Genomic DNA, 12,477 nt, shown 5'->3' with positions numbered 1-12,477 from the left:
CTGAGCCTGTGTGTATTTCTTCTTGCGCTCTGTGTGTGTTTGTTCTTTGCATAAGGCAGGTGTTCCAACATTAATTTCTCAGGCTTATTTGTCCACAGCAAATATAATCTATTTATTTATTAGTGCTGCCACTGCAAATGTGCTTATGTGCATTTATTTGTTTTCTGTGTATGTATTTGTGTGTGGTGCTTATTGTACATATGTGCATATATGATGTGGGTCAGTTCCACTGTGAGATTGTGTTTCTATAATTCATAACACTATAATAAATGTACGCCTTTGACTGAGAAATGCATTGAGATAAAAATGTGTGTGTGTGTGAGTGTATGTGTGTGTGTGTGTGTTTGTACACTTATCTGCTGGTGGGATACAGATGGAATATATTTGTCCATGCTTGCATCTTCCTGCACATTCTGGGCATGTGCATGTGTTAAGAGGGTAATTTATAGTGGGCTGCATATAGTCTGTTTCCCCTGAGCCCCCTGTCCAAATTCATTACTGTCAAGTGGGCACACACTCTCTCTCTCTCTCTATCTCACACACACACACACACACACACACATACACACATACACACACACACAACTCAGCAAACATGCACGTAGACAAGTGTTCAAGCTCAAGTAAAAACACCACTGAACCATATTAGAGAAAAAGAAAAGTGACATGCAAAAGCATGAAGTCAACCAGTTGTTAGTGTTAAAGCTAAACCAGCACAGCTGTTGTAGCAGTCTAGTGTCCAACACTATGACATGTAGCTTTACAGTGTGTAAGCTACAAAAAAGTTACAGATTCCCTCCATATTATCGTTTAGAATATTGTTTATTCATTAAAATGCTCAATAAACTGCTGAGAAGGATTGCTTAAAAGCAAATCTACTTCTTTACTCTCATTTAAAGTCCCAGCATATATGCATACACAAACATGTTTTAACCAGCAGACACAAACTCTTTCCAGTCTCACAGAAAAATCTGTTGTCGGTGAATGTGCAATGGAGGTTTTAAGTTTGTGCAATTTGCACACATCGTTAAATGATTTGACTCTAATGAAAATGTGCCCTAAAAGCACTTCTGCTCATTTTCAGAATCTATAAATAAATTATAACAAAGATGTAGTCAAATACAGAAATGTAAAATAACTAGGTAAAAGTTAAGTTTGCCTTTCTAATAAAAATGTGTTATATTATAATTCTGTTTTCCTGCCCTGGATATCACATGGATTTTATTGCTTTACCTGCTTTTGGAAGACCAAATACAGTTGCAGTGGCACTTGCCAAGTCAATTATCCTTCTTTCTCTGCACCTGTATCAGCAACAATGTGCTGGCATCAATCAATATTGATGCAAAATAAGAATGCAGCATAAACATGTAAGAAGATATTCTTGTGCGTCATGGATGACTGACGGGAGACCCATCACACAAACTGTGAACTTGAACTTGAACATAGTTTCATGAAAATGTCACACAAAAATGTGATGGGACATTACACTACAGTACATTCAGTTGATAAAAGAAAAAAAGCATGTTAATGGCACACTAACATAATAAATGATTTGTGTTTAGATTTTATGCAACATAAACATGCAAGCATGTTTGTGTTTGAACATCGTTTGCTCTTTGTGCAACTGTCATATCGGTATCTTCTCGGCACAGCATAAATGCATGGATAATAAAGGTTGTGTGTGTGTGTGTGCAGAATGGACCCTGTAGGTGTGCAGAGTCAAGGCAGTGTCAGCCTTTATCAATATTTGACTGCAGAACCAGAGAATGGATGAATCTTTAATACAACCTTGGAGCACAATAAAGACATGAAGGCATGGGGGGCGTGAGAGAGAGGGGATATAGAGTGACAGACAAGTACAGGTGTGTGGAGAGAGAGAAGAAGAAGAGTGAAGAAGAGGGCAAAAGTAAAGGTGAGGCATTTTCAGATCACCCTGAGTTGGGAAGACACTGTGTGGAGTTTCACCCAGACCGGTTGTTGTTCGACATATTATTGCATGTCTTTTAAATCACTGTCTGTGTGTTTGTTCTGGTTTCTGTACAAAGTAAAAAAAAATTGACATCAGCTTTAAGGATATAACCACTTGTTCGAACAGAACTTTGGAATTGTTAATAAACAAACATGTTCAGGGATTCTGTTTAAACAATCAGAATGAGCTCTGACATCATGTGTGAGCAGAGAAGCTGCAGGTTCAGGCTGTGCAGGAAGGCCAATAAAAATGTTTAAGGTAACACATCATACATAAACACTGTCTACCTAGCTTTAATTGGCACATTTTAAGCTTGTAAAGTTCATGTCCACCTTCATTGTAGCGGTAAGGTCTATAGAAACATACAATAGCATATCTACTTCCTTTTCTCTGTTGCAATAAACAGGCATCTTCATTGACATTATTGTCTGCTAGGTACATGCCAGTAACCCCCTTCTAAAGCCGATTAGACAAAAAGTGACAAAAACAGAGAGGGAAAAGAAAAGAGGAAGGACACTGCAGTTAGAGACTAGCAGGGACTGGGGAAGGAAGCACCAAAGAGGAGAAAGCAACAACAAAAAGACATTAAAAACATTAAGCAGAGTAGATTCATCAGTGCACTAGAAGACAAAAGACGTCTCTCTCAGTTGGTTTAATTTTTCATCTGACATACACAACTTTTAAATATTTCAGTCATTTGCTCAATATGCTCTCACATGTATTCTATTTTTTGTTTGATTGTTTGTTTTTTGTAAGGGGGGGCATGATACCTGCTCGTTTGCTTTCTTGTTGGTAGTTGAAGACCGATGACTCCCTCCTCTCTGTACTGTAAATATGGAGCTATACATTTCAGTTTTTGCTCAGATTTAACAAACAAGACAAAATTGTTCACTGTTGATCTTTACAGGTGCATGGGTGTTTTTTGACCACTGGCCTGAGCTGGGCTAACTGTTTCTCCCTTTTCCAGGATTTATGCAGAGCTAAGCTAAATAAAGGTATCAATCTTTCTTCTACTTCTCAGCAAGAAAGTGAATAAGCATACTTACTAAAATGTCAAGCTATTCCTAAAAAAAACATTGCATTATTCAGAGGTTCCTGTTACAAGCTGCTGTCAAGACTATGGTGCTGACTTCTGGTAATTTCTAAATAATGTGCTGTACAGCTAAAACATGGTGGGATTTGGAAATAAATCCTCAGTGTATGCAAAGAAGGTTGGCAGCAGTCAGGAGCAATGAAAACAGCTCTCTTCTCCCATCCCTCCCAGTGTTTTGTCACAGTGGGCGCACAGACAGAAGTGCCTGAAGAGGCTTGGCCACCAAAGCTTCTCTTGAGAGAAAACTGATCTTGACTGTTCTTGTTCAGGACGAGCAGGAACACAGCAAATATCATGTTGCACTGGTCTCAAAAGGTCAAATGCCCAGCGTAAGGAATTATAAATGAGCCTAATGTTTGGCATATGTCCAGAGATGATGAAATAGCCACTATATAGAAACATACAGCATTTATGAGTCTTTTTATGACTTAGGCTTGAGTGTGGGTTACTGAGACAGACAGGAAAAAAACAGAAAGCAGCAGCCTCACAAACAGGAAAATAAGGGCAACAGAGAGAAAGAGCATGGTGAGCTGGACCATGCTGGACGCAGAGTGGAGAAAAGTCAGGTGCATGGTCTGTGACAAAGTTACTTGTGGTAATTAGTCAGGCTGTGTAGAGACATGACAGAGATTTATTTTCCTGAATGCCATGATACATGATGTACACACAAAAACAAGAAAAATGATGCAATGTCATCCCACATCATGGTTACTATACAGCATGCACTAGCTGCGTGTTACATGCTTACCGTGTGGCCAAAGTAACAGAGTGCTGGATGATCAGGGGGCAAACTAATATTTGACAATATTTACGAATGGCAGTTTTGGTGTAAATGTTGTGTACCGTGTAAGTGTACAGAGGAGCTTTAAGACACTTTCCTTTAGAAATACACACAAATTTTATGGATCATCTTGCATGTTCTGATCAAAGGTTACGTACTGCATCAGTTTCTTTTTGTCTTGTCACATCTACCATAGGGGTCAGAGCCTGTAGTGTGTACATCCACAGGATGTGATTTACTGCTCACTAATGTGGTTGCACATGGAAGAAATACAGTTTAAGCAGGTCCATGTCAGACGTTTCCTCTTACAGTGGGTACGGAAAGTATTCGGACCCCTTTAAATTTTTCACTCTTTGTGTCATTGCAGCCATTTGCCAAAATCAAAAAAGTTCATTTTATTTCTCATTAATGTTCACTCAGCACCCCATCTTGAGAGAAAAAAACAGAAATGTAGAAATTTTTGCAAATTTATTAAAAAAGAAAAACTGAAATATCCCATGGTCATAAGTATTCAGACCCTGTGCTCAGTATTGAGTAGAAGCACCCTTTTGAGCTAGTACAGCCATGAGTCTTCTTGGGAATGATGCAACAAGTTTTTCACACCTGGATTTGGGGATCCTCTGCCATTCTTCCTTGCAGATCCTCTCCAGTTCTGTCAGGTTGGATGGTGAATGTTGGTGGACAGCCATTTTCAGGTCTCTCTAGAGATGCTCAATTGGGTTTAGGTCAGGGCTCTGGCTGGGCCAGTCAAGAACGGTCACAGAGTTGTTCCGAAGCCCCTCCTTTGTTATTTTAGCTGTGTGCTTAGGGTCATTGTCCTGTTGAAAGGTGACCCTTCGGCCCAGTCTGAAGTCCTGAGCACTCTGGAAGAGGTTTTCTTCCAGGATATCTCTGTACTTGACCGCATTCATCTTTCCTTCAATTGCAACCAGTCGTCCTGTCCCTGCAGCTGAAAAACACCCCCACAACATGATGCTCCCACCACCATGTTTCACTGTAGGGATTGTATTGGGCAGGTGATGAGCAGTGCCTGGTTTTCTCCACACATACCACTTAGAATTAAGGCCAAAAAGTTCAATCTTGGTCTCATCAGACCAGAGAATCTTATTTCTCATAGTCTGGGAGTCCTTCATGTGTTTTTTGGCAAACTCTATGCGGGCTTTCATGTGTCTTGCACTGAGGAGAGGCTTCCGTCGGGCCACTCTGCCATAAGCCCTTTGGGTTCTTCTTTACCTCTTTCACAAAGGCTCTTCTCCCACGATTGCTCAGTTTGGCTGAACGGCCAGGTCTAGGAAGAGTTCTGGTCATCCCAAACTTTTTCCATTTGAGGATTATGGAGGCCACTGCGCTCTTAGGAACCTTGAGTGCTGCAGAAATTCTTTTGTAACCTTGGCCAGATCTGTGCCTTGCCACAATTCTGTCTCTGAGCTCCTTGGGCAGTTCCTTCGACCTCATGATTCTCATTTGCTCTGACATGCACTGTGAGCTGTAAGGTCTTATATAGACAGGTGTGTGCCTTTCCTAATCAAGTCCAATCAGTTTAATTAAACACAGCTGGACTCCAATGAAGGAGCAGAACCATCTCAAGGAGGATCAGAAGAAATGGACAGCATGTGAGTTAAATATGAGTGTCACTGCAAAGGGTCTGAATACTTATGACCATGTGATATTTCAGTTTTTCTTTTTTAATAAATTTGCAAAAATTTCTACATTTCTGGTTTTTTCTGTCAACATGGGGTGCTGAGTGTACATTAATGAGAAATAAAATGAACTTTTTTGATTTTGGCAAATGGCTGCAATGACACAAAGAGTGAAAATTTTAAAGGGGTCTGAATACTTTCCGTACCCACTGTATATGTACAAGTATGTTTGCCATTGGTAACTCCAAGAATTTGCCACATTTTGACACTGCTGAACTTTGTGCACAAATCGAGGGAGTAAGGAAAATAACTTGACAATGTCATGTTATGCTGTCTCCATCCGACCTTTGACCCTTCTACATCACAATGTAAATGAACAGCTACTGTCCATTTTTTCTGCTCATTAAAATAAAATGTGTGATGCTGTGGAATGGTCTGCAAACACTAAAATCTACACTTTTCAACCTTTGTGCCACTGGTTTACTGCAAAAACTCTAATGAGTCCATGCTTTTGATACTGACATTTTCAGATAATTGGAAAAATTACCCAATCTGGTCTCTGGAAACAACAAGCTGAAACTCATTTGCAAATAAAACTGGGGAAAACAATCATCTAACTTACTATCTGTGATTTCATCATTAAGTTACATTAAGTCATTCACCTGCACCATTTACTCAAGCATGACAGTGTTGTTCTCTGTTTCTCCACGCGGTGCAGAGCAAGAAAATTTAGATTTTTCTCTCACCCCTGCTCTATTTCTCTTGTTCTCTGTCACTGTCTGTATTCTGTGAATGTTATGAACAAATCATTTGCCATTTTGACCTCAGCATTCAAAGCAACAGCAAAACATTCATTCAAAATCCCCAGGACAAAATGTTATTTAGTTGAACCTTCTGCTGGATTTTTGACTTTATTGCTTTTTAATTTTTTTATTTACTTTGGAATCATGTTAATGCACATTTTTCTAACAGTCTTTTTAAAGAAGTCACTCTTTCATTGAGCCTGACATTCATGTTCATTTTGCAGCAAAGTCGATCACAGCCGAGCGTAAAAACCAAGTGCGTCAACATTTTGCTGTGGAAAAATGTCTGCATCAGAAGTTAAAAATCTGCTCAACGTCAAATACTTTGTAATGCAAAGTCAGCTGTAGTGTGCAGTCAGAGAGGACATGTGTGTGTGTGTGAGTGTATGTGACAGCGAGAGAGATAGATCTCCGGTTGTTTCGTCCTTTTTGTCTCACTCAGAAACCCACACATATAAACAGTTTCTATGTTATATACTGTACAGTGCAGCCATCTCATACCACACTGAAGCACACACACAAACACACACACACAAGCAGTTCACTAATATCTCAGCTCTGCTTTGACATTTAATTGCTCTTTTATCTCAGGGTTTAGATGTGTCAGAAAATGCACTTGCACTCACAAGAACACACACACACACACACACACACATAGGGCATTTGATGGAACTCAGGCGTCTGTGTGTGGCTGCTTGAGTGTTAATATGCAGAAACAAGTTTACTGTTTATGTAAAAAACATGAGTGTGATTCTGCATCAATGCGTCCAGAAAGTGTGTGTATGTGTATACACAGAGACTTCCAGGCTTTATTTTCAGCATCGTCATGCCTGTGTAGCAACTGTTGAGCTCATTAGCACTTTCAGCAAAAATGAGCTAATCTAAGAAACAGTTCTGCCCTTGTGTAAATGCAGTTACTTCAACACCATTAGCTTCACTGTGATTTACAATACAACGTGCCTACAGTCTGGAGGACAATTATACGTCTTGCCTCAGAAATGGAAATGCAGATGAAAAAACATTTAAACTGGATCTAAAAAACGGACTAAATGAGTGGAAAAACAATAAATGCAAGACCTCTTCCGCTACATATATAAGAATCTGAATGTATACTGAGAGTTTTAATGAAACTGAAAAGGAGCTGACTAAACAGCAATAATGCATATTAGAGAGAGATGTTAACCCCTCCATTACAGTTCTACAATGTGTTGTATAATACAGTAGTTATGTGTTTTTTAACGTATGGATGGACTACTGAGGCCCTCCCTGTACTCAGCCTCAGTTTGAAGTGACTGTTGGAAGAAAGGTACACAAATGGTAGAAAGACACTACAAATTACTACAAATAAATGCAGAATGACCATAAAGAGATGCATAACAACCACAGCCACAAAAACACTGCTGACACACAAAATGACTATAAAATGGTACAGAAAGACAAAAAGAAGATATTGCTCCAACAGGTGTAAAATCTTTGGCTGTTTTATCATACAGAGAGAGACTTAGACAAGCTGAAATAGTGAGAAGGAAAGACGAGGAGAGCGAGGGGAACTGCGAGGCATCTTAATAGTTGATACAATGAAAAACACTTTTGTGAAAATGACCCTGCTAAAGTGAAAGAACTGCACAAGCTGAGGGAAAGTTGTGAATGCCACAGTATTATAATATTCCTACACAAGTAGTTTTTTTTCTGTTATCTGTCATCAATCCATATACAAACATATGCATACAAATATGCAGTTTAATGTTCACATTCCATGGTGCAGCACTCCTGGCTATATATCAGTCAGGAGTCCTTCAGTACTTTAACCCTCAGGATTTTTTCCATTAGCTTCTTGAGATACTGCATATGGGACATTATGCAGCATTAGACTTGTAATAGTTTTGAACATATTAGACTCCTTTGCTTTGTTGGCAATGGGAGAGGAAATGTCATTGAATGCTCGTATGCTCTACAGCACATTCAGAAAGTCTGACGTATAATTATGTTCAGCAAAAAAAGACCTTGCATCTTTGCTATGTTTTCAAACAAACAGAGTCAAACTTTTCCAACTGAACGCAGCTTTAAAACAGAACTTTTACCATGAGAGTGATAGATTTTCACCAAATAGCTGTTCAGAGAAATGAGAACAGATTGAATTGTAAGATCTGATATGACTGAGGAGCTGGAACCAAACTGCTGAAATATTTCAACCAAATGATATATTGAATGTACAATGCACCAAGAAGTGAGATGCACAGAGCATCTATCCTGGAATAATCCACAGGGTGTGAAAGGCCTGAGAAAACACAAGAAGAAATATGAAAAACACATTCTGCACATAATTACACAGGGCTATTTCTTTCCATCTTCTTTGACCTTACCTTCTAATTCATTACATTGCATTTAATTACATAAGAGCTGCTGTATGTGTACTTAATGCTGAGCTGCTCACTCTGAGCTGTCAAGACACATAATTGCTAATATTTCTTTGCTTAACCACATCTGTTAACCTATAATGTACTTTGCTTTTAATGCAGTGTCAGTGTAGGAAAATCCTACTGTCCTTGAGCCTGAAACTGAACCTGGAACAGCTGATTTCTGACCTCCATGTGATGGGAGTGAAGATTTTCCTACAGGGATCACATAGTATCTCATTGACTGGTATTAGTCTTTCTAAGCATCACATTTATTTATTTATTATTGTGCCTTGATCTGTATAAAACTCACTTCAAAGTCTCTTCCCACCTACTCCCACCGTGCTCTCTGCTGTGTCTCATCACAGTTTGTCCCCTTTTGCTGCAGCGGGTGCTACATCAAAGCACAGCAGGGAGACCAAAACGAGGAAATGGTAGTTCCTATCCATACGGTGTCCAGTTACACATGCACACACACACACACACATACACACACACACACACCTACACAAGCAGTGAGAGAAAGAAAATATCTAACAGTCTATCTTCGGCCAAATGCAGCGGTCGCCCACATAAATGTCCGCTTGGCTCTGCTCTGATCTCATAATTGTCTGTCCACACCTCTCTGCCAAACACACACATATAGACACACACAGACACTTGACATGTACAGTCCCCCAACTGTACAGTCACTGTTCAATATGGCATGAAGCTTGCAGGTATGTCTGTGAGTGTACATGCACAGCAAATAGCAAACAGCTCCCACCCGCTCACCCACATAGTCAGCACATTGTGTGTGAGAGAGATGAGAAGAGAAAGTACAACAGCAGAGAATGCAGTGAAACTCACCCTCATTTAGAAATAAAACTCTTACCAAAAAAACAACTTCAACAAAACTGTGTTGTGTTATTTTTAATTCCCACCAACGGGTAAAAGTGGATCACTTTTCTCTTCCAACTCTTCCAACATTGCAGCCTGGACATACTGCCACATAATGCTTTAGGTAGGTTGCCTGTAAAATTTTGCCATGAGTCTGCTTAACTCAACTTCACTACTCAATGTCAGCTGTAGACTGCTGTTCTGTGAATGACATAGACCTTTGACCACCTCCTGGAAGGAGTCAAGAGAGGGTTGGGTTTCCCCTCACTCAAGCATCCTGTTACCTGTATGTTGCTTAACGTGTCTTACTATCACAGGTTTATCAGATTATCATAGTTGGTCACTACTGTAGTTTAGCTTTATCTGTGAAACATTAAAGTCCCTGAAGACTTAGTCTTAAGTGTTTCCCTCTGATTTCAAATATTCATCATTAAATAAACAACAACCAAAGTAAAAAGTATTGTTTTAAATATTATTTATTAAAGGAATACTGTAGCATTTGGGGAGATTTATATACTTTTTCACTTTCTTTCCAGAGAAAACAAGACAATTGGTGCCACCCCCATAAAAGTGGGGTAAATGTTTAGCTAAAGCCAGCAGAGAGTTGGCTTAGTTAGGGTAAACACCGACACTACTGTAGATCTAAAGATACCAGTGCCTGCGTACACACAAGTACACACAATACACAGTCTCACAGTCAAAAATATCAGACTATTGCTACAGCGTGATTGGTTTGCAATCCTGCAGTCCTGCTAACTTTAAAATCAGTTAAAAGAGCACAAATTAAATAACCCAGTATTGTTCTATCTGAGAAAATTGTGTCCATGTGAATGATCGAATCTCTTTTGGTGAGAAAATAATTGAGAAATATGTTTTCATAGCCCATAGACCTTTGTGACAGTACTGTAGCTGGAAGAAGTCTTGTAATGTAATTGTTAGATGATATGTGTTTAATTACCACTTACCAGTTCTGACTGGATTGTGTAATCAGATGACCTGAGTTTGCTAAAAAGTAATTTTCAGTGTTTGTATCAATTTGAAGACGGGTGTGTGAGAATAGATTAACAAATGCTGTTTGCAATATTGATAATCACAGAGCCTCTAGGCTCACACTTGTCTCTGTATCAAAAGTGACACTATTCAAACATAAATAGCATGAACCTTAAGCACAGCCTGTCACATGTAAACATGCCTAAGCAGAAATGTATAGCTCACTTTTAAGTTACAGAGTATCATACAAAGCATTATTGAGACAGCTTGACAAACATCGATAGCCCACTCAGACTCGCTGTGTCAGGCTCATCAGCGAGACACAACAAATCGATCAAGAATAAAAGACCATGAGCAGATCTGTCATCAGCTGGCCCCTGATACACAAATGAACACAACAGCAGGAACAACGACAGCAGCTGTAAGACAGGCTGATTATTACACAGCCTCAAAGGAAGCAAAGAAACAGGCACACATCAAGGCCCAGAGATAGAGTTTGAAGAAAGAGTTAGGAATATGAAAAATAAAGAAATTGTTACAGCAAAATAGACATATATATCCGCTGCATCGCGTTAAGAGATATCAATGCATCACAACAAGCAGCAGATGACTGCCGGGAAAGAAGACAGGGAAAGTGAATTTGATAGCAATAGAGAAAATAAGGGTGAGGAGGCGCAGTATGAGAAAAGACAAGAGGTAGCATTATTGAGAGAAGATTGAAGAGTGTTTGCAGATAAAAGAGAAACAAAACAAAAGGGAATATCAGCAAAAGACAAAAACCTCAAAAAAGACAACACCTGGGAACTTTCACAAAGAGAGAGGCTTATTTTCAGCAAAATAATATGGCCTCAAGTGTAGCTGGAGACAACACACACCGTGGTTGTTCATCTTACCTGAGTTCCTCTTGGAGATGTACTTAACGTCATCACAGGCTCCTGAGGCAAGGAGGTCGAGGAGGAGGAAGAAGATTGATAAAGTCTTCATCTCTGTTCTCCACTGGCACCTTAAGAAAACGATGAGGACAAAATGTGTAAGCCAACATACCATGCATCATTCTGAGTTTCATTTAAACCTGGCAGTACCAAATAGGCAGCACAAGTACAGTCTTTGCCAACATGCACTAAAATCATATCTGTCCTCCTCATAGGGTTGTCATAGGTTTTGGATAAACTGACACTAAGTCACACGAAAAATCATGTGGTACTGGCAGGTTATATTGTCATTGTGAGTAAACAACAAAGTAGGCAGAGTGAACTTTTCTCAGTCGGTCACTTCTACGGTTAAGGTTAAGCCACTAGAACAATATGACCATAGAGTTGTGAATAAAAACATTAATGTTAAATGGTGAGTGGTGGGGAGGCACAACCTCACACACTGCCAAGGTGCCTTGAAGAGAAAAATTGACCTCAAAAGCTCCCATAACAAGGCATACATAGGCACATCGATGACACAGGCACCTGTTCTCAAGCACCAACATGAAAATGACGCTGTGAAGTGAACTTATAGGTGAACAGGGCCAGGAAGAGAAATGCAGGTGTATTAGTGAGTAAAACCTGTGTCCATGGTTATATCAAACTTTCTTAACAGTCTCCTTTAGGTTTTGACCACTATGTAAAGCAATCCATTGTTCATCACCTTGTGAACCACATTCACAAAGCACTAATGCCATTTTTCTGGTAAATACAGTACAAATATGTGGGCCTAATGCTAATGTCATACATGCTTATGTATGAGTATGGTAAGCAGTATCACGCTAATATATAAATTACCGAATCAGTCAGCAACCCTCACCGCTTATCAAAAACAAAAAGCAAAATAATAAAAATAAAGAGAGCTACACATTAATGGGAATTGTAATATAGTAAAGTGTACACTGCATGGATATACCTGACAAAAATATTTGCTGCCTTAAATTGACAGAGGATT

The 12,477-nt window shown here is 39.4% G+C and overlaps 1 protein-coding gene across 2 annotated transcripts in view; it reads right to left on the bottom strand.

Moving 5' to 3' along the window:
* The window catches only part of il1rapl2 (interleukin 1 receptor accessory protein-like 2), a 397,230-nt gene extending 385,680 nt beyond the window's left edge, over positions 1–11,550 (bottom strand). For both annotated transcript variants that reach the window (XM_026331029.1, XM_026331028.1), the window contains exon 1: positions 11,445–11,550. In XM_026331029.1, coding sequence (XP_026186814.1) covers positions 11,445–11,535 — 91 coding nt within the window. In that variant the 5' untranslated portion in view covers positions 11,536–11,550. The remainder of the gene's footprint in view (positions 1–11,444) is intronic.
* Positions 11,551–12,477: the final 927 nt, after the last annotated feature.

The sequence above is a fragment of the Mastacembelus armatus genome, chromosome 10, assembly GCF_900324485.2.
Source record: "Mastacembelus armatus chromosome 10, fMasArm1.2, whole genome shotgun sequence".
In the NCBI taxonomy this organism is placed as follows: Eukaryota; Metazoa; Chordata; class Actinopteri; order Synbranchiformes; family Mastacembelidae; genus Mastacembelus; species Mastacembelus armatus.
Note: the sequence above shows the minus strand (reverse complement) of the source record. Positions and strands in the feature narration are given on the sequence as shown.